This window comes from Pipra filicauda, unplaced genomic scaffold, assembly GCF_003945595.2.
Source record: "Pipra filicauda isolate LSUMZ 115617 unplaced genomic scaffold, ASM394559v2 scaffold58_size5111680_pilon, whole genome shotgun sequence".
NCBI classification, from domain to species: Eukaryota; Metazoa; Chordata; class Aves; order Passeriformes; family Pipridae; genus Pipra; species Pipra filicauda.
Window position 1 is genome coordinate 2,672,279 of NW_024104742.1, and position 25,528 is coordinate 2,697,806.

The following is a 25,528-nucleotide window of genomic DNA, read 5'->3' on the forward strand; positions in this document are numbered from 1 at the left end:
CCATAGTTCCAGGATTTTGCCTGTTAACCATTCTTAGAAAAAAATTAATAAAAACAAATCAATGATTCAAGCAGTCTCCTAACCTGTCTCTAGAACTGACCAGAAAAAAAAAACTTTTACAGAGCTTTAGACACACTGTAAACTCCCATCATGCATAAGGGAATAGGTCTTTCTTGAGGCAACCAGGAACAACTTTTTGCCATGAATTCTGAATATTAATCCCTATAGCTTTTTACTAGTTAGTCTAATGCATTTACTCTGCTAATTCACATAAAATTTGACACTTTTAAAAACAATTATTTTTGCTGAGAATACTGTGTAGAAGACAGCTTTATAGATTAGCTATAAACTGCACAGCAGAATATTTGTTAAACTGTCTCTCGTCTGCAGCTTTTTAATTTCACTTTATGTCTCTGTTATTGCATGGTAATGAAAGGTAAACAGGAGAGCTTCGACAGTTTGTTCTATGGCCACTCATAATATAATATAATCAAATCTTAACTACATGTCCTTTTGACATGGCTTCCAAAATGTATGAAGCTGTAATGTCTGTATTCATTTTCCCTCTTTTGACACTGTACTTTCCCCTTGACTCCTTCTTATCTGTAGTCTCATCTTGTCCCTGAATCCCTCTTCATCTTTGTTTCTGTCTCTCTCCACTATCACTCTATCTGTTAACTTTCTACTGTAGAATAATCAGTTTAGCTAATCAAAATGCTGACATTAACATAAAGGTCAGTTATTTGTGTATCCCTTGTTTTTATAAATACCCAGTTTAAAACCAGCAAACAAAAAAGGCTGTAAGACACATGAAACATTTGTTGGCAATTATGGCCTGATTTGGTTCATATTGGAAGAAGTACCATGATTTCTAAAAACTTGCTGCCCGAGCATCTCTCTTACAATTAGAGAAAGGAATGACAAAAGTGATAAAGTCAGCTTAGTGCAGTTAAGATGAAGCTTCAGTCACAGAATCCTGCTGTAGATTCTGCTGTGACTTTATGCTAACACTATGGGTTTAGCCTAGTAACATCAGAAAGCACAATGAGAACGCTGTGTCCCAAATTCCATTGCATTTTTCTAATCTACTATTAGACATTACAAGGAGAACACATTAGCTAATTATAAATCATTACCTTCTCCTGATGGGTAGATAGTACACAGAATCCCCAGTGTCTCAGAACACTACAGATCATCTACACATGAAGCTTGATTATCCTGCAAAATCTTGGTTGTATTTAGTAAGGGAAGGTTTGGGAAAGCATCTGGTATGACCTCAGTTACCATGGAACTCATTAATTTGAGTCACTGAGCATCCCTAGCAAAGTATATAAACTATTTACATGGCATTAATATCCACATGAAGCCAAGTAATCTCCTACCATTTTTTTCTAGAACACACTGGATTCATTGTAAGAAAGATGAACTGGGATGGGGTCTCTTTGGATTTCTCCAAAATCCATATGGAATGGCTGCTGTACCATTTGTATCTGCAAAGACTGCCATGAAACAGACTGCATAAGCAAACAAGCAAAGTGTGTATTGAAAATGCTAATAATAACAACAATAATAACAACACACAAGGGGCTTCAGGATTAAAAATGTGTGTGATAATGAAAATTCATTTGTCTCTTAGCACAGATGTATTTTGGATTATCACAAGACTGTCCATTTGGAGATTAGGCTGTGAAGCACCATTTTATTGGAGATAAGGTACCCACCCTACTGGCAGTGTTTGAAACCGAGACTGACACATGCCACATTCATTTAGGCCTATTTTATCTCTTCTCTTGTTCTAACACCTATAATGTTAAACATAATTTCTTTCATATTTTTTTCAGTGCACCATCAGCTGTCAGTGTGGCAGGTGGCAGTCAGACTGGAATACTCAGCTGCAGGGATGGAGAGAAGAACTTTGTGAGAGCAAGTGAACAGGAAGAAAGTAGGGCCGCTAGCAAAGGACACAAAAAAAAAAAAGAGGATAGCAGGACTTTGTGAAGAATGCATTAGAAATAGGCTGGCACTGTACAAAATAGGAAAAGATAAGTAGTTTGGAACCGGAAAGATAAATTATTTGGTTATAAAAATGTGATTTTGACAACTATCTTGAATGTCTAAACTTTCTGTGCCTGTCTGTAGTTTTCAGATCCGCTATCCTTACCAAAGGACATTTGGGAGCAGAGTGCTCTACAGTGAAACTGGGCTGCTGCTCATGATCTTAATCCTGGGTCTGAAACTTCCCGGTTAGGTGAGCTGGGCCGGTTGCTTTCCCTGATTTTTAAGTTTTTACATCTGTAAGGGAAGAACATAATCACGCTTCATGGAGATGTTTCCAGGAATTCATGGATAATATGCATAGAGTGCTTTGAACTTCAGGAGTACCATGGATGTAATGATGAACCTTAACCCACCTGTCCATACAAATGACCATTTCTTAAAAAGAGATAAAGTGACACCTGCCATCACAATCTAAACAGGGAACATTATCATCCACCTCACAGCCTTATCCTTGCCCCTGCCTGAACTGGAACAGACTTCATCTTTTGGGTATGATTCTCATAAAGGAACACAATAGGTAGTGACCAATTTATGCACCTCGGGGTAAGTAGGTGTCACACATATGTCACTAAAACCATATGTTATGCTCCTGCATCATGACTGTGATGCCCTGCTCTTCACCTGTGCTTTTGGCTTCCCTCAAGGGTAGTGGTTTGCATCTCTGATGTTGTTCATTAGCATATGTGCAGTAACCTGCCACAATCTTGTCTTGACCACTTACATGACACTATAGCCAGTGGCACTGGTTGATTATTTTGCAAATGCAAAGCCAACCACATTTAATATTATCCCTGAAAGAACTGAACATAGACCCAAACAGTGCCAGAGTCTAAGATTAAGATTTAAAAAAGAAAGCAGAGGAACACTAAGGTAAAGCAACCTGCTGAAATCAGAGGTAAAACATTAAGGGAAGAACAGTCTTTGCTGGGCCTATGAGATGGACTACTTGACCTAATATCTCTTTTCTCTCTACATTTTGTATAGTTCTGTGAGCCCCAAAGCAGCAGAAAGAAAAGAGCTGCAGGATCCATACAGGGAGGTTTCAAGGAGATGGGTACAAGACTAACCCCTCAGAGAACCCAGCTTCAACCCAGCACAACAGCTCCCTGTGGATGTGCAGAGCAAGTGGCTCAGGACTGGTGCTCCAGGTACGCGGGATGTCCGGCACACACCTGGCTGCTCCCCATCAGGTTGCCCGTGCTGTGCTCTGTGCTGGGGCAGCTCAGACATGTCCTGCCTTTCTACAGCACCAGGGATGAAACCGGGAGACTCCGTTGGAGTTCCTTCCTTTAGAGCTGGTTGGGAAGGACCTAATATTCCCTAGTGTGGGATTAAACTCTTCCTTGCCTTTCTTCACTTCATGGCACAGTGGGCGGATGATGCCGAGGCGCTGGCACTGGAGGAGGGATGGGGAGCACTAGGGCGCAAGGCAGGCAGCCCCTCCGGGAAAGCGCCTGGGCATCCCTTGCTGTGGCCCTTCCCAGCCCTCCCTCGGCAGCCCGTGCGCTCCCGGCTCTCCCCTCAGGCGGGGCCCAGCGCCGCCCGCCTGCCCCGGCCCTCACCGGGCCTCTCGCCCCCGGCCCCGAGGAGCCTCTGCCGCCTCTCGGCTCGCGGTCCTGGGGCGCCCGCACCGCCCGCCGGGCACGACCAGGACCCGACCGCCCTCTTCTCCTCACCCGCCCGGCCTCCCTTGCCGGCCCCGGCTCAGCCCGGCTCGGCTCCCGCCCCTCCTTCCCTTGCTCGCTCCCTCCCCCGCCCGCCCACAGGCGCACGCACCGCACTCTCACACACACACACTCACACACACACCGAGGCGATGCAGCTTTAAAGGGGCAGCTGCAGCCCGGGGGCCGCCCCACGTGAGGCCGGTGCGCTCCCGCCGACCGCAGCCCCGAGCGCGGAGCCGCGGCCGGGAGACGGCGGCGCCGGGGCTGGGCGGGCGGGCCGAGCGGAGCGGAGCGGCTGCCAGCCCGCCTCACGCCAAGTTTGATCGATAACCCCCTCCCGGCCCGGGCGGAGCAGCCTCGCCGGCTCCGCTACCCACCATCTTTGGGGGAAGTCCCTGCGCTGGGGGGGGGCTGCTGGAGACGGGGGGGAGAAAGGCAATCTCGCAGCCAATGAGCCCTGCCAGGCTGGGGTGAAGACGAGAGCAGAGGGATTTGGGGAAGGAAAGAGGAAAAAAAAAAAAAAAGAAGAAGGGAAGAAAGGAGGGGGACCATCCTCCCCACCACCTCCGCCAGCATCGCCACCACCACTGACACCGCTCCGAGTCTCCAGTTGCGCCCATGCCTGTGCCGCCAGTTTCGGTTTAGGGGCTGAACCGCAGGGGCTGAAGAAAATGGGGCAGAGCGCGCCCCGGACCCTCCTGCTGCTGCTGGCGGGGCTGCTGGGGGAGGCTCTGGCGGGGTTCCCCAACACCATCAGTATAGGTAAGCGCCCGCCGCGGCACCGCGACCCGCGCCTTCCCCGCCAGCCGAGGGGAAGTTGTGCGGAGGGGAGCGGGGGGCGAGCCCGGGCGCCGCCGGGAGGGAGCCAGCCCCGCTCCGGTTCCTTCCCCTCGCTGAGGGCGAGAGGCAGCGGCGGTGCCCGGGGGCTGCGCTGGCGGGCGGCTGCGAGCGGCGCCGGGCTCCCGCTCCCCTGCCAGCGGCGGGGATCGGGTCCGCGCTCTGCGGAACCGTGCCCTGGAGCGGCACATCCCGTGGAGCACATAATGTGAGAGAGTCACGGCGGGAATCTGTAGCGACGTGCCCTAAACCCGGGGCCGAGGGAGCCGTGAGGCTGAGGGCAGCGAGTGAAGCGGGGGCTGTTCCCTGCCGTCCCTCGGAGCATCCTTTGGCTCGGCCGTGCTATCGCTCCACCAGACCGTGAAACCGCACGTTTGCCACGCCGCCGTGTCCTCGCACATAACTCTACAGTGGCGATATTTCGGTAGTCTGGAGATGATTTAGGAGCCACGGTCCCCCACGTTAGACTTTTAAAGCTCTGTGTGGGCATCCGTGTGGAAGTGGCCTGGTTTTCAAGGTGCACCTGCAGCTCCCAGTGACTCCCATCGCTCGGGGGCAGCTGGATGTGATGTGTAGCTTTAAAAGCCTAACTTTGGGCTTGGAATATGTATTTCATGTAGGTGATCTGTCAGAGTTATGTGCTCAGGTTCAGCCTGCTCCTTTTCATTCTTTCCTGCAGTGTGCAGCATGCAAATGTAACTTATTGGCACTGTTTCTCCTCAAAATCCATTCTGAAATACCTTTTCCATTTTTATCCTTTTTTTTTCCATCCTAGGTGGACTTTTCATGAGGAACACTGTTCAGGAGCACAGTGCGTTTCGATTTGCTGTGCAGTTATACAACACAAACCAAAATACCACAGAAAAGCCCTTCCATTTGAACTATCATGTAGATCACTTGGACTCTTCCAACAGCTTTTCAGTGACAAATGCTTGTAAGTAAATACATGGTTTTTAAAAGATTTTTATTTGTTATGTATCTTTACATTCAGTTTCTCCCTGGTAGCCTGGAGTTCTCAGTCATGTAATACAGTGCAACAAATGTGTGCAGTGACTTGAGGTTTAGTAGATTTGCAGCATTATGTGGTTGAATAGTACCTTAGGAAAAGTTCTCTCACCGCTTCTTTTCATCCCTTTAGTTTTGTTTTCCAGAAAAACAACCATGTTGTTGGTATATCAGTGCTGTGTAGCTGTGATCAGTGAATTGCCGCTGAAGATCCCTTTTCTGTTGAGGCTGGAACCTGGGTGTGTGAAAAGGCATAATTTGCATATAGTGCCATGTAGGAAAAGATCAGAAACAACTGTTTAGACATGACCTTGAGGGGACAAAGCTAGAGGGGCTTATTTGCCTCCTCTGCCCTGAAATACTGAGTTGTTTTCTTACAGTGCGAGTCCTGTGAAAAGCTGAGGAGCCTGACTGTAAACTGACAGATACCGTTAGAGCTGAGGGGAGAGAAAATGGGATCAGAACGCTTGGCATTATGAGAAATAGCTTTGCACAAGCAGTGCATACGTATAATCTCAGCTTTTATTAACAGAAGATGCAAAACAGAACTTTAAGTATTGCTAATGTGGTGTTAAAATGCGAAATCTCTTTCAGAAAGAGATGTGCGTGTTCTGCATTTTAAAAAGCATTCCTTTACCAATAGTAGTTCCTGGATATTTGTTTTACTGATGTCTCCAAATTCAGTTCTATACAATTTTGATTTTGAACCTTTGAAAATGAAAGGAGTCCTCTTAGTTGATGCACTTTGCAATGTGCAGATTTATGTCTGTACATGATCTAAAGGACCTTTGAATGCAACGTAGTAACTTTGTGTTGAAACAGGTTTCCTCTCACACTATGCAGGTTTATATTCACAGCATAAAATGTTCAAACAGGAAGCATTGTACTAATATAGTGAAGTACTAGAGTACAGAAAACTTATATCTTTTACTTTAAAACAATTTCATGTTTTGAATATCTTATTTCTTTATTTTTTTTGTTATTGGGGATAGAATAGTTCTTATATTCCTCTGTCCCACTGTATATTCTGAGAAAGTTGATGGTTAGAAAATATCCAATAAGGAAATATTTGGACAAATTTTGGATTGATATTCTAACATATCCCCCATGTGACTGCTTCTTGCTAGTGCAGCATTACGCTTTTCAAAGGGCTTTGAATTAGGACCTTTAAAAGTTTTGCAGAGGGGTTAATTATGTAGTATTCAATAAAAATATTTGGTAAAGTGAAAAAAATGGTAAATAAAAGCGTGTCTCTACTTTGCATCTTATTTTACTAATCCTATCCAGCCTCAACAGCTCTTACAACAAACATCAGACTATTAATCCTTAATCAGTGTAATCCCTTCAAGAGGCTGTATCTCAAACACACTTTCCTAAATATCAATTATATGGATTTAAACTAAATACATTGAACTGCTTAGGTGATTAATTATTAATTGTTTTTTAAAAGTTCTACCCGCACTTCTTTAAAGATCCCACCAAGACAAGTGAACCATACGCTTGTTTAGGGGCAGTCAGTATATTTAGTCAGTGTGCTGTTCATCTTCGGACATCTAATGATTTTTGTCATTGCTTATCTAAAGCTGTGGTTATTTTAGTGAGATTGTTTTCTGTACTATAGGGCTGCGTGTCCAACATCCATATTACCAGTGTAGTAAAATTGGGAAAACTTAAATCTCTGGAGGAACTGCAGACCAGAAAACATGAACCTACAGTAACCTATTTAAAAGTAGAAGATGTGCAAAAAGAAACAGAAGAAAAAAAATGAAAAGGTGACCTTGTCCATAGCTATGTCAACCATCTCATGATACTGTTGTTAGGAAAAATTTGGTGAGTCCAAGTCACCAGTCATAGGTTTCCAGTAGCTCAAAATACATTAAAAAAAATAGCAGAACATTTGGTCTTTTGAATCTGGAAGCAATTGTCTTTGAAAGTCAGAACGCTCATGTGTATCAATGCATTAGGATGAACTAAAAGCTTGTCCCATTACCTAGTTAACATTCCAGCTTAAGTACCTTTAATCACATCCTCGCTTCCTAGTGGAGTGGCAGATAATTTCAGGGTGTTACCACATCCATGAAGGAATTCTTTCCACAACGTTTTTACTTCACTTGGAGATAAGCATATATTGTCTCCAGTGATGTCACACAGCCGTTTGATCGATATTTGCAATTGGCAGGGATCCATGGTAGAGGAACCTGCAGTGACTGCCTGCCTTCACTGGAGAGGGAGACCGGGGCTGACTTTGTGGTGGGATAGGTACAGGAACTGAGGGGAAACTGGAGAAAGTAGCATGTATAGCTTGAGCCTGGTGCCTGTACTAGTCAGTATCCGTAAAATAATACTTTTTTTTCTCCTTTGCTTTGATTTATATGGCAGTGACTGTAGTATGTGTTCATGTGTGCAGGAATTGAGGGGGGCTCTGCTCAGGAAAGACTTATGTTCTTACTGTACAGCTGCACATCCTGCTTGATGCAATCTGGTGCATTCCAGAGGCAAGAGAAAAAAACCTCTTCTGAAGTATTCTCATGAGCCAGAGAAAAAATGCCCACCTCTGGTACGGCTGATTTGGCAATATCCCAACATGGGAAGAAACTTGTTTAGAAGCAAAAGAAAATTCCTGCCCCAAGCCCCTCCCCCTCAGTCCTTTTTCAGTTAAATGATGCATAATCTGATTTATGTACATGTATTCCCTGCTTCACTGCTAGCACCGAGCCCCTCTCTGTATATTTAATTTACACATATTCATACAGTATTAATCCACTATATTTATCTGCCCATTTATTTATTTAGCTGTATGATATCTTAACAGAGAACAAATGCAAACACAGATGAAAATTCCTGAGTATTTAAAGGTGAATTGAAGTTTATCAGTTGGCTCCAGGGAAATTATTACATCTTTTAAAATATGCAGCTTTTTGCTATCAGAAGAAACAGAAAGGAAGTTAACTTGGTCTGTGAATGTATAAAATCAAAATCATGTTATATTTTCTTTTAAAATGCTCATGCAGGGAGTGAGCTGGCTTTTTTAAAATCATACGACTATAACAACTCAAATATATAAATTTGTCACTGGAGCAACATCTTTCACGCTTTTCTTATAACCCCTGCTGAAGGATGTTGGTATTAATGTTGAATTGTGTGTGCAGTTCTGTAGATTGTATTCCCTGGAAATAACCCGCGTATGTCGTTCTGCTCTGCACTTGTAGTGCACTATACTAACACTGCTCCAGCCTCTGCAGTGTCAGCTCATTAGCACACAGATCTCATATTCCCTCTCTGCACTGTCATTGCAAAAAATTGCTGTTGTACACCTTTACAGCCAACAAATGTGCACTCGCGTTATGTACAATTTTCAAGAGATATTTAGAAAAGTAAACTCAACCTTATACATAGCCTCCATGGAATTTCTCAAAGGAAAGCATTAGTTTTCATTAAAATCTGTTGATCATGTAATGATAGTGGTGGGATGCGTGCGGATGAAAAGGGGCTGTGATTGCAGAATCTAATTAATCTGCAGGCAGATTCCATCTCTCAGCTAAACCTAACCTATCAGCTACAAATTCTTGTCCCATTAGTTTTTCTGACTTTTTTTTAATATATCTTCTGAACCCAGAAGGCTTTTTGTATTTTATTGAATGTTGGTGTGTAATGGGAATGAGAGCTTTTTCACAAGCTCTCATTCTTCAAGAGATAAATAAAGAGGGAAGATGCAAAGACGTGCTAAGCTTAAGTTGCTAAAATCCTCTAAGTGATTGTGTGGGTCCATTCTTGAAGGGGTCTGATTTCAGACTTTCTTAGAAAAATATACTTTGGCATCTTTGCTGTCCTTGTGTTTAATCTTTAAAATTCAACTTGGAAGATTTTAATGGGGAAAGTGCCTGTTCATTGCTGTGAGAATGTTGCAGAAAATGATGCCACAGGACTAGTAGCAGCCAATTTTCCCAGTTTGACTGTATTGCTCTTTCCCAAAGCACAGGTGTCTGTGTGTACACGCTCACACGCACACTCGCTCGCACACGGGAACACATGCGCACACACGCTTTTTCCTAAGGTGCTGTTCAGCATTTCTCTTTGCCAGTGGGCAGATAATTTGCTTCCCTTGCATCTGTGTGCTCTTTGGCCAGCTGGCAGAGGACACTGATGCTGCAAGTGGTCAGCTCCCTTCTGCCAAAAGCATAAGCATGTGTCTCGGAGAGTCCTGCCAAGTCTGGGCCGTGTACTGGTGGTTTTGTGTGAGTAACGAGCACAGGGTAGATGCCGAACTCTCCTGACATGGAATGCACCCTGGTTTCTGCATCGTTCTGTGGTAAAACACCTGGAAATGTGCTTTCTGCACAACTCTACTCATTACAGATCACTGAGAATGCCTTTTATGTGCTGCAGAAGGTGCTCAAGTATTGTATGTTACTGCTGTATGACAAAATCAGGTGGCTTCAGTTTAGGGGTTGGAGCTTTTGTGGTATTGGGCCTAGGTCAAAAGGTGAAAGGTGTTTTCCAGTTGAAGTTTGTTTCCACTTCATGGCAGAGCAGGTGATTTTTCATTAAGCTGAATGTGATTTCAGTGTTAGCAGAAGGAACCCTACCACCTTCAACTATATTTTATTATTTTTTTAATTAATTTTAAAATAAGCTGACTCTTTTCTTCTCTGCTGCATACATAACATTGATGTACTGTTTAGATGTTAGGGTTCCATTTAACTCCCACTATAGAGATGGAAAAAATACATTGTATGGATGGACACTTGAGAAACTCTGAATTCACCAAATGAATGAAGAGTAAAGCATGATGAGAGTGCCATTTATTTTTCTAGTTTCAGAAAGATTTTGTGCAGATGCAGACATGAAATTGTTCACTTTTCCTATATAATGCTGGGCCTGGAGCACCTGTAGGGCTGTTAGGGTGGGATGGAGAGCTCCTGATTAACTAGACATTCCAATAAATATGTAACAGCTGTAGTTTATCCCTGGGAGGAAATGGAGATGCCATGATGGGAAACAAGCCTGTGACAGAAGCTTTTAACAACAACAGAAAAACCCCACAGTTCTGTTGAAGGCTGACTTGGGAGCTTGTCCAAGAGTCACAGAAACAGTGGGTTTCTCTTCTCTGAGTTCGTTGTGTTCGGTGTCTGGGCGGTGGGAGGCCATCCTACTGCAAGTGTAGGACTGTTATGCAAGAAGGTGTGAAATGAGGGAGCTGATGTATTTGCAGGGATTCTTTATTGTCACAAACCATCGATTTAACATTTTCCATTTAAAGTACATATTTTGTCATCACCAATTTTGGAATGCTAATTTTGATTTAGCAGGCATCCTTAAAATGTTTTAGAATACGTTATTTTTAAAACAGCAGCAGTTTGGTTTCATAGTTCATTTCAAACCAAGCCAGCCCATATAATTGAAAACCTGTGTTCATTTATTTTGAGAAAGGTGTTTGTGTGAATTTGTCTTGGCATTTAAGTTGCAGCCTGAGAGCAGTACTTTCTATGCTGCTGGAGAGTAGAGATCACTGGAAGGCCATGACCCCCTTTCTAAGGAAGCTCATAAGGCAACCAAAAACTCGGTACCTGTTGTCATGAGGTTTGCTGTATGGGAGCTTGTACTTCCACTGGAACAATGAGGTGATCTAAAAATAGAATTATAGAAATGATTAAATGATTGATCTAGATTAAACCACTTTCTGTGAAACTGTGATGATCACAGCAGTAGAACCAACTTCCAGATTTCATCCATGGGTATTTTCTTCCTCTAAAAATGTGTGTGTTATATTTCCCATCAGAGCCAGAGGCTTCCCTTTGTTGTATCCCATGCTCTATATTGTTGATCTTCAGAGTATTCAGAGTATTTCAAACTTGAAATCATCTTAGAGTTTTTGATGTGCACTCATCTGATGAGGACTCTAGAGTAGACACTCCTGTTGGACCGTTTGTAGTCATTGCAGTGTGGACACCAATAACTACCACACAGCCTCACAGTATTGGGGAGTTTGGAGATATTTCAGTATCACCAAAGATGCAGAGTTCGTATATCAGTGTGTAGCTATATGTGAAATATTCAAAGGCAGTGCATGCCTTTTCAGCTGATCTCACACAGATGTAACTGTTAGTGGTAAAACCATCGTATATACACAGAGCAAGAGAGAAACGGGTGTTGAGGTGTCTGCCTAAAGAGGAAGGGTGAATGTAGTAACGTGTTATGTCAGTGTATCCACAAAGCATTCATTCCTGCATATCCTTCTCATTTTGTCTGAGGCTCTGGATCTGTTTTATCATCTTAACTGTTTCTAAAATAGCAAGTGGCAATGTGCAACCCTGACACAAACACTACACAGGAGGCACAGAGCCCTTATGCGTGAGGATCAATCTGCAGGGACGCAGTGCTGTGGATAACTTGCCCAGGCACTTGTAAAAAGGGTGAATTGCTCTCCTGAAATTGGATAATAGCGCAGGTGAGCACTCTTCTGCTGGAATGATCTGTCTGGTCACTTGTATGTAATTATTTTACCAGACTGTTTGGACATTTCAGATACGCTGAAAGTTTTTTTGCTTGGTTTTGTCAAGTGCAATTTACATGTTCACTTTCAGACCACTTGTAACTTGAGTGATTGCCTTTGGATGTGTGGTCCTGCCCTTGTGCTGGGCTTGTATTTGTTGGAGTTTGTTCAAATGTGATGTTTGAAATTCTGATCAAGAATTTAAAAAAAATGCAGGACTGTATGGGGACTTCATTGCCTTGGGACTTTTTTAATCAAAGGACTGTCTATAAAGTTATATGCAGCTTTCTGGGAAAGGTATATCCACTCTCTGATGGTATCTAGTCTATACTTACTTCATTTTCTGTAGACTTCATTATTTTCACACTTTCTCCTGGGCTGATGAGTGTAATGGTGCTTTCTGATTTCACCACTGACAGTTTTGTCATATGCAAACATCGAGTATTTGGGTCCAGCCTTTGTGGTAAAGGGACTGAACTTGGGAAATTGTGGCATCTTCTGGTGGCTCGTAGCATGATTGGGAGTCAGTCGATTTGTCCTGTTTGGTAGTGCAGTTTTGCTATCTCTTGTACAAGGCTAGTACAATTTACCTGTATCTGACAGGTATTGCAGGGTGTTGTTTTCAGTGAAAAACTTGGAGAGCTTCTGCAACAGCACCTTCTTCGATTTTCAATTTACTGATCACTTCTTCCACTTCCTAAAAAAAACCTAACCAACCAACCAACAACCAAAAAAAAAAAAAAAAAAGGAAAAGGATTAAAAAAAAAAAAAAAAAGGAAGAAAATCCCCTCCAAAATCCAGCCTACTTTCCATCCTATTGAAAAATGAATTGAAATTAGCACTTAGAAATTTGCTGTCCTTGCTGGAAGAAGACACACATTCCCACTGATGGACCTGGGAGAACGTGTGTCAAAGTTGTACAGCAAGCCAATCTATCACTTGACAAAGGAGGAATTTTCAGCTCTTTACCTGAATGAAGCAAAGCTGTTGGAGAGAAAGCAAATTTAATATTGGAAATTTCTTTGTCTCCTATGCACCCGAGGTCTTTATTACAAGTATGGTCCATAGTTCAACAGCACAGCATGTGCCCAATTCTTACCTACCTTATCCCACACTCAAACTGCTTATTTGAGTGATGGGAGAAAGAACCATCTTTACTAGAAGTGCTGCTGTCTGTTGATTTCTCTCAGGGAGGTCTGTAAAACGTGCTGTAATCAGTATCTCACAGCTGCCAGATTTCCTGAGATGTGCAGCAGTGCATTTCAGGGGTTGCTGCCTCCCATGATTTCGTTGTCTCATTTCCATTTGAGAGATCTGAGTCCAAGATAGGTGCTGCAGCTGCTTAGCGAACATGGATCAGGCCTCGCGAATCACAGGGTTGCTACATCATGACACACACCTTGATTTGCCTTTATGCCCTGCTGTGCATGTTAAATTCCTTAAAACTTTCTGGTGGTTGTCACTGTTGTTGTGTTTGTGTTGTTTGTGTTTTTCTTCTGTGGAGGAGGTGCAGGGGGGAAGGTGGTTTGGGGAGAGGTAGTAATTGGTATGTTTGTGCAGGTGATGAACTTTCCGTCGCCTCTCTACAGGAGGGACACTGATTCTTACCATTTACAGAGGTTTCATCTTTTAGACTTTACCAGTTGTGTCACCAAGTTTGAATTCTAATGAAGTCTGCTGATCAGAAAACTCAAGTTCATATGCATTCTTTTCCCCAGCAGTTAGATGAGAGCTAATTAGTGTGTATTGATTTGCGAAGGACTGACCCAGAGTCTAACCCTGCATTGAATCAAAACTGTTAGGGGGATTCTAAATTGTCTAGCAAGTTTAATGTAGTCACCCGTCTTTCTCCGAAGTGTTTGTGCAGTGGTCAGGTTGCATCTGCAGAGTGGTTTCACTACCATTGTGGAATATGTCAAATGGAGTTGGACCTGAGGAAATGCTGAATGAGTGAAAAGTCAGCACAATACCTGCTATCCAACTTTGAATTTTTTTTAAAACATTGTTTTTTGTGCTTATTTGCTTAGGACTTCTTGATGAATAGAAAATAATGCTAAAGAGAAAAAATGTACGTGGTCGTACTGTGCCAGCTAATCCTATTTCTTTCCTATTTCAGCCATGTCAGCAGAGTGATTCTCATGACTAATGGTAGTTTTTATATATTTATATTGAATGCCTCAGCCAGCTCAGACCAAGTTCCTCTATAGAACCATGATCCCACTGCTGTTCTGTGCATCCCAGAAACTAATTGTGTATCCCAGAACATCACGATTGAAAATTATGGAAGCTGTGTGACTTCTGATCTTTCATTTCAGTTGTAGTTCCAAAAAAGGTTTTAAAGATTAGATTGGAATCAAGCAGAAAATTAGAGAATTAAAAATAAAAGCTTTTTTAATAGTTTCAGATATAAAAAAATTGACTCCATTTCAGTTGAAGCCAAATGTTTTGTTTTAGAAATGATGATTTCTGTTTTGTACATTTTTTTTTTCTTGACTGAAACAATTTGACGAAGTCTGAGTTAGCAAGATGTTTCGGCAGGCATGAATCTGCCTTTTTCAGTCTAAAAGCACCTATTCTGTCCAATTTTTATAATGACATATAGATGATGGATGTGAAAATAAAATTGTGTGTGGTTTGGGAGAAGCTGTCTGCTTTTTTTCCGGGTATATAGTTCAAGCTGCTTGTGATGGATTTTATGGATAGATGATTTTTGTCAGTTCAAGTATGTATGGCATGTCTTTCCACACCATCTACAGGCAACTTACTTTATTACCTGGAAAAGCAGTGAGATAAGCCCAAAATTGATTAAAATGAGACCAGTTAACCCTCCTGAAGTTTTCCACTACTCCAGTTGGGCACTCCGGGTGTGGAAGCTGCCTTAAAGCTGCATTAGTATGCAGCTTGACTTCATGCAGAGTGTAGTTATGTATATCTGCAATGACCTGTAGGACCCACATGTTTTAATGCTTCATTGTTCTACTCTAAGAGAAAGAAAAAAAAAAAAAGCCTCTTTGGATCCCGTTAGATAAATAGGGGCAGTCAAGAGATGTAACGGGGTCTTCCTCTGACGTGACTGACACCGGGTAAATCTGGAGTAGCTCTGTGGGAGTTTGAAGGAGTGAAGTCAGTAAAGGCTAAAAGCAGAGTAGTCCCTCATGGAGTATTCCTGGCTTTAAGCCTCTGGATAAGTAGGGGATATAGATCCAGGACAGCCAATGGATTCTTCAAGGGAGATTCTGAACATCTTAATCAGTAGTGTGCCTCTCCTCCAGGACTACGCAGGTTGTCCAGACTCTTGACTTCAGCAACTAACTGAATACACCCTTGTGTGGCATTGCACATATTTCCTCTTGGAACTTTGGGAACTTTAGCAAAATGATCACGTTCAGCAGTAATAAGTGTCCCTTTATAAATGATGCTGGGTATCTCAGAAGTATCTGTAATAGACTGTGTAGGGCAGAATCTGCCAAGGAAAGATTTTGTTTTTCAATTGAAACAAAACAGTGTAAATCAAATAGTCTCCAGTGGAAAGTGCTGACCTTGCTTTTAGCAGAAGGCACTTATACCATCTCTACTTTCAGATTTTCTTTTTTTTTTTCCTTTTCCCCCTACATTTGTTTTTTTGGGGGGCGGGGGGGGGTGTAGTTGTGAGCTTTCACTATTTTTCTCTGCGTCAGTTTATGGATTTTGCAATTCTTTCATGAATAGAGGCTGTGTGACATTAAAGCCGATAGACTCTTCTGTGAAATTTAACTCACTGTGTCTCTTAGGTGCTTGCATGAACAGTGATAGTCTTGACTGAAAAACATGGTACCTTTTCCTGAGTCACTCTAGAGATAATTCAAGAACAGATCTCTGGCAAAACAGGGTCTTTTGGCTGAAGCATAAAGCTAACATTTTAACTTATTTTCATCTGTAAAAACACCCTGTTGTTTTTCATAAATAGGGAACCTATTGTGGGTAGTGATGCTGCTAACTTCTGCATCCTGGTCATGTTCCAGCTTGGATCAGCATCAACATAAATCAGTTATTCTCCTGGAAGCTTTATTCAGATAAATTATCTGCACTTCCTGTCTTAAATTCTTATTGTGTTGTTCTGCAGTGCTAGCCCCTGTTTCACGTAAGATGCATTTGAGATTTGAGGCAATCTCTGCATACGCTGGAGGATACAATTTGATATTGGAGTATATTTTCCGTGTGGACTTTTCTGAAAGATTCTGTGCTATCTTGGTACTGTCTGGAGATTCTCTGTGTTAATAAGAATTGTTTTGTTAATTGATTCCAGAATCTGCTGCTCTGGAATAGTCTGCCTTAATCAAGATCTCCACATGAATTTAAAAATTGCATCTTTCTGGATGAAATTCTGCTTTCTATTTTGTGGTCTCTAAAACTGCTTATATCAGCCCAGTGTATTTCTTGTATATGCTGGGTTGTTTTCGGTTGATTGTAATAATCTCTGTAAGGAGATTAAAATCAAAAATTATTATTAATTGCATTTTCCAGAAGCCTGGGTGAAGCTATGTATGAAATATGAATCTGTCATTTAAGTTTCTCAGAAATTCAGCTCTGTAATTCAGTGAGTGGAGTACACTTGCAAAAAGTGTCTGACAACTCCAAAGACAGACCTCCTTCTGCAAAATGGGTGTGGGAAGGGCAATAGCAGTTTGAGTCTCCCCTGCTGTCCTGCCTGCCTCATCCCTGGATGAAAGAAGCTATAGAAATGTAGAGCATTAAGATTAAACCTCCTGGATAATCAGGACTGTGACTTTGTTCTGCATGACAGAGAAGGGCCTGCAGTTCAGAGGCTGCTGCCTGCTTTCTCCCCTGAGCCTGCCAGCAAAAGGGTCAATTAGTGCCAACCACAGGAGTAGGGCTCTGGTACAAAGGCCCGTGTCCACTTAGAACTGTTCATTTAAGCTCTCATTAAGGACCTCAGGTTAATAATGGTGTATGCTGCCACCTATTCATTTACCTGAAACTGAGAGACTTTATTTTACCAGTTTAGCCATCCTTCTACCCAGTTTGGGTGGTTTTCTGTGACTGAGTCCAACTCTAAATCTCCAAGAGAAGTGTATCATGTTGTGCTGTGATGATTACAGTTAAAATGTGTAGAGATTTGTTGCTAATACAGAATAAAAAGTAGTAACTTTAAAATATTGATGATCAAAGCAATAAAGATGTGCAGCTTGATAAATTCACCCATTCTTAAAAGCTGGCTTTTCTGTATAGATGTCCTGCAGACAATTTTACTTTTACAATATAATTAAGGCTTTCCTTTTAACACAGCCACAGCCTGCCTCATTTCTCAGAGGTGTAGAGGAATCAGGTGGGTTGTGAACTTCCCTCTGTTTGTCCACTGGTGAGTGAGTTTTCTCTTTTCAAAGAGGTTGGTGCCATTAATCTTTCTGCTGTTGGTGGTTAGGCGAGAAACACGCCACTGAAATGCTGGGGTGGTGTGGCTGGGCGTGCTGATTGTCAGTCACATTAAACTAGCAATAAGCTTGTAAATTGGATAATGCTACAACTTGGAGATTATTTTAATTACCAGGGTATAAATTTTCTGAGCAACGGGCTCTAAGACTGAAAAGTGATTGCTTATGGCTGTAGGGGGTGTAATGTAGCTTTTGAAACTTGGTCCAGCAGCAGTTTGGTTACCTGAGTGTGCACACCTATGCTGTTGCTTCCTGCCTGGTACTCTATTCAGAGGGCTTGGGCATTTCTGCAGAGCTCATCTGATGGTGTTTCTTTGGAGCAGTACACTCTGTGTGAAGGAGCTGAGGTGATGGCCTTGGCTCCCATTCATGGTATCCACAGAAGAGAATTGCTGCAGTCCAGTGGTGTATTGAGCTCTCTGCAGTGATGCCTCGTGGCAGCTCAAATCCTGCCTGGAAGCCAAGGAGTGCCAACCTCTAGGTCCTTGGGAGAACTGATCATTCCTCTGTTTTCCCCAGAGCACACACCAGCCATCTTGTAATTCCTAACCAGTGAAATAGGGTAGAAAACCTAATAATAATTTGCAGTGGTTGAGATTTTCCTGCAGGAGCAGAAGGTATGTGCAGTGTCTCAGGGCTGGTGACCCACAAATCTGCAGGTTCTCATGCTGGGCAGCAGTGGTGTTGCAGTGATAGTCCACAGCCCAGCCAGGCTGCCAGGAGAGACAGAATCACTACAACTGCAGCAATTAGATCTTTCTCACTTCAGGGCTTTGAAAGCTTTCTTTGGGATCTGTACTCCGCGGAGATGTGGTTTTTCCCTTTAGTCTGCTGTCTTTATTCCTTTTTCTCTGTTCTCTGTTCTTGCCTTGCTTTGATAGATAGGAGCAGATAGAGCATAATTAAAAAAAAAAAAGAAAAAAAGAGCTATTTCACTTCCCAGAGACAGCGAACAGGCCTGTGAATGGCGCCTTCTGTTCCCCGTCTGCCCGGGTTCACCTCGCACCCAGCAGCCTCAGCGTTGTCTCATTCACATGGAGGTGTTAGGTTTGTTTAGCTCTCAAAAACTCTTGAGAGTGGGCAAGTTTCACACTGAAGTGGTTAAAGATCCCAAACTTGCTCCTGTTTCCTCGTGACATTGGTCACTACCCAGGCCAGGTTTGCTCAATTGCTGAAACTTTCTTTGAGTCTGGTTTGACTTTTGAGGTGTTTACCAGTCCTTGAGATGGTTTGAGTTTCCTGCAAAGCTGGAAGTGCTGGAGCACTGGAGGGATCCTGGAACTTTCAGTGGAGCCTGTATGTAAAAACAGTAACCGTGTGAATGAAAAACCAGCAGTATAATCCATCAGCATTTCTTTAGTTTCTTGAAGCCTGCCATGCCTTTTGCACTGATATGAGACTTCTGCAGCTCCCAGTGATGAACCGTCTAAAACAAATGACTGAGATTAGTATTATTTATAGATAACCACAGAGATCATTCATCCCTCTCAAGCTGTTTATTTTTGGGCAGCCCAGTAAAACTGATGAAATTGCCAGTTGTCTGAAATGCTGCTGCCAGTTGTTTGAATGAACAGTATTGATTATAGTTACAGGACTATTCATCTCAGACTGGCACACATACAATACATGGATTATAAAAATGTTGTCTCTGTTGACAGCTGGGTTATGAAATGATACACTGAATTATATGTCCTTGTAGGCAGTGTATACACTGACTTTTCTTATCCTAATTCAAAAGTATTAAAAGTTACTTGAAGGAATACAGAATGGAGTATCAGACTTTGAAAATATTTTAGTACCTTTGTTAGAAACAACCAGTTAACAAGTTTCTATTGAAATGAGCTGACACAGCAAAACTCCAGTGGGTACTAACTGGTCTAAACAATCTTCTGCTGTGAAGGTGGAGAACATTTTGTTTTATTAAATGAGTAAAGGAGTTCTTAGAAGATGCAGATGGAAAAGAGACCATTTAAATCTACTCTATTACCATAGTTTTGTTTTAAAATCAAAGCAAACCTCGAGGCTAACCCTGTTTGCAGTGCATACAGTAGTAGTCTTCTGGCTTCAGAGCAAATACGTTCATCTTTCTGATTTTTTATTTTTAAAAAATGCAGTGATGCAGTGATCATGTTTGTCTACACTTACCCTCAGAAGTTTTCCGTCCTTCATTGTGTCACTTACTTAATGATGTGTATCCCAGTTGCCTGGGTTGCTCCATCACGACACCTTTTGGTGTGGGATCCACTGGAGAGGAGCTCAGCAGATGGCCCGTTGGCTGCGGCTTCTGTCCCTTCACTGGAGCAATCTGTTCTTCCAACTCAAATGAGTTAGAACCCCAAAAGTTGAAATAAAAGCCCCTCTCACATTTTAGAGAATGTACTCTTTCATTGATGCATTGCTGTATGCTCGAAGGATTCCTGTTTTGAAAAACTGTGATTGTTAAACAAAGATTAGATAGATTTTTAAGTGCTATGCTTGAAAATTTCCATTGTCTTGCTCTGTAGTCATAAGTGATCAAAAATAAAGTGCTCAGAGCACTTTTATTGTAAGTTTTACTAATGCTTCCTTGTTTGTATCTGAAATAACACCATTGCCTCCAGCTGCTACCCTGAGAGCAGACTTTCCCTATATTTACCTGAACTAATTTGGTACATTGAACATAACTTCAGCAGTACACAGTGGTGACAGTTGTAACTGTAGAATGCTCGGGTGTGTTTTAAAATGTATTTGCAATTGTAGCAAATTTATTAAATAACTGCATTTAAGGTTTCAGAAAATATGTAAGTCCAGATCACAGCTGGTGTAGATTGCGTTAATGTGCCTGATGGAACCAGATTTGTGTCACCATGGTTCTTAAAATGGTCTTTAGCAGTTCTTTTTGGCAATACAGTGATAAAAATCTTTACAAATTTGCTGTAACTTTGTGTGTTGTTTAGTTGCCAAGGGATCATATTCTTCCTCAGCTTGCATTACCTGTGGTAACTTTAAAATGGAATATTTTTTATCATAATTTCGGTTTTATAAACTATCAGTTTCCTGAATAGGAAAATAATTTTTTCTCTTGTTCTTTCTTTCTTTTCCTTCATAATCTGAGATTTTTTTCTTAACCCATAAGTAGAATTTGTAACCATGAAAAAGCTTCATTTGAGCATCTCTTGTCATGGGTTTTTCAGATCCTAGCAAGCCACTTCTTATGTCTCCTTCCTTCTGCTCAACGCTCCTGCTTGCTTTTCATTTGTCTCAGTCTCTGCAATGAAGCTGTTCAAATACCACCACTTTAATTGATGATGCTTTATTTTTAAATGCTTTCTACAAAAATTTAATCTCCTGTTATGAGGCAGGATATGCTCATTCTCTGTATAAGTGGATGAGTTAGCGGGATAAATATCCTACATGTTCAGGGGAGAATAGACACCTCCACGCCCATGCTGTCAGCAGATAGAGAGATGGATTCTGTTGGTAATCTGTGTGATGCAGTGGCTGAGAAGATACAGTAGCAAGGATAAAGCACTAGCGACCGCACTTGGCAAAATTTGGGGATATCTTCAGCTGTGAATGGCTCTGCTTAATTGTTCCCAAAGCCTCCCCTGCTGAAACGATGCATCAGAGCAGCACAAGCTGAGCAGTTGTGATGGCTGAACTTGCTCCCGCTGCTCACGAACCAGAGATACCGTAAATGCAAACAGTAGGCGCTCCCCTTACCTCTAATTAAAGTGTGAATGGAAGTTTGACTATTCAGCTGCAGTATGAAGTTCCTCACAAAGCCAACCTGTGAGCTGCAAAGCAGGTATTTTTGGTAGATACATACTCTCAATACCTTTGGCTTCCTCAGCAGAAAGGACAGCTTGAGTACAGTGATGAATCTCTCTTTTTTCTTTTTTTTTTTTTTTTAAATGTATAACTATGGACAACTGTGGCGTTTTCTACAGTTCATTTCAGAGTAAAGAGGAAAATCTCCCAGGAATCCTAAGGAAAGGTGTCCTTCCCTAAGTGGTATTTTCTCATTCTTCTGTGGAGCTGCAGTATGACTGCTTCTGTCCTGCTTGTCTTTTGAACATACAAGATCAATTGTGATAATAAAGATTACATGTGATGGTTATCCAGATTCTTAAGAAAAGAATGGCAGAGGAGGGAATAAGTAAGGACGATATTGTTGTTTGAGAGGATGCTTGTATGTGGCTTGTAGCTGAAAGACTTTCTGTATGATATTCTCCAGTATTCTCTGGAGAGAATTAACGCCCATAAGGGCATTAACACCTTGTTGGAGAATTCAGGTGTTGAAATTGGACACTCAGATGCCCAAACTTGCCTTTCAACAGTCTGCTCAGCTGTATAAAATGCTGGTTGGATATTCTAGTTCACAACCTTTCCACAGTCATCCATTTAGGTAGCTTTTCTTAGTCTTGGGCAACAATTACACTTTTTAAACACAGAAACCCTGATTACATTGTTTTAGAGGAAGAACCCTTCCTCTCATGGTTATCTTTATTTATAAAAAGCCTTGATTTTTATTTATATTTTTCTTTCCATTCAAGCTTGGTTTTATTCTTTTTCAGTACAATTGCATCATGGATTAAATGCACATCTTCTGGTTGTGCAGACAACCTCTGCTTATATCAAGGACAAAGATTTTAAAATTATGTTTACAGCAGCAACTCTGTGTAATATTACTGTAATCAGTAATGTTCCTTAATAAGTGACACAGTATTATTACTTCATTCCTTATGAGAGTCTCACAAAGGCGAGTTAAGTTTTCCAGCGTGAGATTAATTTCTCACTTGCTCCCCCCTGGCCTCCCAAAACTGATATTCAGAACTAAATCTTTTAGGAAAAGAATATAATTATCTTGCATTTCCCACGTTGTTGGCTCTAATTAGCTGACTGCGCTTTGGATTCGCTCCCTCATTCGGGAAGTTTGAATGGACTCTGTAGATACAACGATTTTAGAAGGAGGCCGGAGAATGCGGCTTGTCAGGAGAGCACAGCTCTGGAGAACGTGATTAGTTTCACTTATTGGTTGACCCAGCACATTTATTCTGCTTAGCTGAAGTCATGAAAATCCTAGATACTGAACTTATTTACATTTCTTTGAACCGTCCTTTTGGTAAAAGAAAATATTTTCATTGTGGCAGTTCAGTGGTTTATCTTTATTCCTTGGTAATACTCTCCCTCTTGTGTTTTTATTCAAAGTTAATTGTGTGATAACAGGATATTGTTTATTTGAGAATGGTTTGGGGGGCTGGGAGGGAGGAAAAATTAAGACCAAGTAGGTGAAGGGAAACCACAGCTTAGAAAAGGATCCAGAGCCAAGAGAGTTAAATTGAATTTCTTTCTAGGATGTGAAATGGCATGAAAATATTCCCTTCTAGGCCACAGCCTTGGTGACTTTGCTGGTACTGCTTTGAAAGATTTTCAACTACTGTATTATGGGTAGATTTTATGGAAGGGAATGTTTTTTTATGAAGAGCAGAAATAAAATCATTCTTGCTTCTGTTGGAACTAATATGTAGTGCGTAGCCATATATTCATGACTACTGTTATCCTGTTTCTGTCAATCTCTCTTCATGTTCCTGTAGTCCCTCAACAAAATAAGAGGACAGATTCAGAGTAAAGAGGAGGCTCCTATTAGCTGGCCACCATCTGAATCCTTGTATAACCCAATAATTTTGATGGGATGAAAAATTTCTATTGAACATAGATTAAAACATAATAAAACCCCAAAGGTTCTGTTCTTAAAGAGGCAGTGCTAATTTATGGATTGCATATACTCAGTGTAAAATTATTTCCTGCTGTCCTTACTCATAACACCAATGTGACAGAAAATTGATAGCCAGAGAGAGATGTTTTTGAATTATGTTGGTGGTTGCAAAATAATCTGGGATTTTTCAGCCCATGGAGTTCATCATTTGGTTTGTTTGATGTGGTTTCTGTACGTCTCAGGACTTCTTGAAATATTGGACTGTCAGTGCTTAACTAAAGCTGGTGACAGCCTAACTGTGTTTGCATTTCTGGCATGTTTTTGCAGACTTTTGTTGGCTTAGAGGAAAACTATAAAGGTCAGTAGCTTGCTCTATGCTCAAATAGCAACTTCAGTGTTCAGAACCGTGCTCCTAACCAGAAAGGGTGTTGCAAGTGTATTAGCATAATGAAAAAGATTAGAAACAAATTGGAATATTTTTAAATGTTTCACATTTACTTACAGCAGATTCAACAGTGAGTTTAACCCCAGAGGCAAAGAAGAGCATAATAGAGGGACTTGAATGCCTGTTTTTCTTTTATAGGTGATCTCTGTAGAACAGGAGGTAAGAAATATTGTCTGGGCTTCTTGGGGAAGCTTGGAAGAGCTGATGAATTCATCAGTCCCTTTTATGCAGCTCTTCTGGAGGATTTAAATCTTCATGTCTTCAATTTATTAAATTATTATGAGAAACTCATTCTATTGTTATCAAATTCATTTTTCTTATGCAAGTTTCTGTGCTATTTTTGTTATAGAAAGGTATTGTCTCTCTGATAACATTGCCAGTGGGAAGGAGGGCTTGGTCTGGCTCACGTAAATGGAAAATACATGGAGAAAATCAGAGTACAAAGAAGTCTTCTGTGCCTATAGCTGACATTTCTTAGAAAATGAGGTCTCTTAAGCCTCCTATTATAGTCTAGAAAGACACTTCACTTAGTCTATTAATCTATCTGAAAAGCTTTACTACCTGAATTCACCAAATAAATCTATTCAAGACCTACAGAATTCAAAGTCCAGAAATAATCTGTTGATGGGTTGCTTTGAAAAGCTTGACCTTGTCAGGGAGTCTATTTGAAAATCAGACTAGCAAAATTCAGTAACAGTAGGCTGGCATTAGCTCCGTACCCATATCAGTTTAAACAAATACACATTATCATACTCCTTTTTGTTGTCTTAACAGGCAGTGTAGAAATACATACTGGTATGTATTTCCCCCAACTCTGCTCTAATTTGGGTGTTGCACAGTTGTGTTTGAGACACTGGTGAGACTCATCTGCTTATTCCTTGGCTGAACAATACCCTCTAAATTGACTGATTGCTTATGGTATGGCAAAGGGTGATTAAGAGCTCTGGAAGGTTTACTGAAGTGACTTACTGAGGGAAGGTGCAGAGAAGCAGAGTTTTCCTGGTTTGGAACCTAAGTTTGTGGTATGCTGCGTTTTTGCTGAATGACGTGAATACTTCTCTTGATGACTGTTACACTGGTTCTAGCAAGAGAAAAATATTTATTTTAAATTTACTCTGAAATTGGCACTGCAAGTTGCAAGTTAAAATTCAGTATCATTAATCTATAAAACCTGGAAGATGCTGTGAGTTACTTTATAAAAAATTAGTAATGCAGAAATAATTTAAGAAGGTTTGTGGGGTTTTTTTGGTGAGCAAATCAGCCGGTTGAGGGAGGTGATTATCCCACTCTGCTCTGCACTGGTGAAGCCTCACTTTGAATATTGTGGCAGTTTTGGGTGACACAATATAAGAAAGATATTAAGCTATTTGAGAGCGTCCAAAGAAGGGCAGCAAAGATGGTGAAGGGCCCTGAGGGGAAGCTGTGCGAGAAGTGACTGAGGGCACTTGGTCTGTTCAGCCTGAAGGAGACTGAGGGGAGACCTCATTGCAGTCTCCAGCTTCCTTGTGAGAGGAAGAGGAAGGGCAGGCACTGATCTTTTCTCTGTGGTGACCAGTGACAGGACCCGAGGGAATGGCCTGAAGTTGTTTCAGGGGATGTTTTGGTTGGATATTAGAAAAAGGTTCTTCACCCAGGGGGTGCTTGGGCACTGGACAGGCTCCCCAGGGCAGTGGTCACAGCACCAAGCCTGACAGAGCTCAAGAAGTGTTTGGATGATCCTCTCAGGCACATGGTGTGACTCTTGGGGATGGTCCGGTGCAGGGCTAAGGGTTGGACTTGATGATCCTTTTGGGTCCCTTCCAACTCAGCATATTCTGTGATTCTGTGACATGGGTACATTTAAATTAGACATTATTTACAGTCTCTAACTGTAGTCACCTATCAGTTCCTATT

General features: G+C 41.7%; 1 protein-coding gene and 1 long non-coding RNA gene across 7 annotated transcripts in view; both read left to right on the forward strand.

The window, feature by feature from the left end:
• Positions 1-3,202, forward strand: part of LOC120324556 — a 247,636-nt gene extending 244,434 nt beyond the window's left edge. The window contains exons 7-8 of the long non-coding RNA XR_005565947.1: positions 1,842-2,248; positions 3,043-3,202. This is a non-coding gene — a long non-coding RNA (uncharacterized LOC120324556). The remainder of the gene's footprint in view (positions 1-1,841; positions 2,249-3,042) is intronic.
• Positions 3,203-4,052: 850 nt separating this feature from the next.
• Positions 4,053-25,528, forward strand: part of GRIA3 (glutamate ionotropic receptor AMPA type subunit 3) — a 146,281-nt gene continuing 124,805 nt past the window's right edge. For 4 of the 6 annotated variants that reach the window (XR_005565953.1, XR_003539858.2, XM_027716384.2 and 1 more), the window contains exons 1-2: positions 4,290-4,487; positions 5,338-5,496. Coding sequence is in view for 4 of the 6 variants with exons in the window: in XM_027716384.2 (XP_027572185.1) it covers positions 4,397-4,487; positions 5,338-5,496 (250 nt within the window). In the remaining 2 variants the exon portion in view is untranslated. Of the gene's footprint in view, positions 4,488-5,337; positions 5,497-25,528 lie in introns of all 6 variants that reach the window. The other 2 variants (XM_027716383.2, XM_027716382.2) reach the window with 1 other exon arrangement.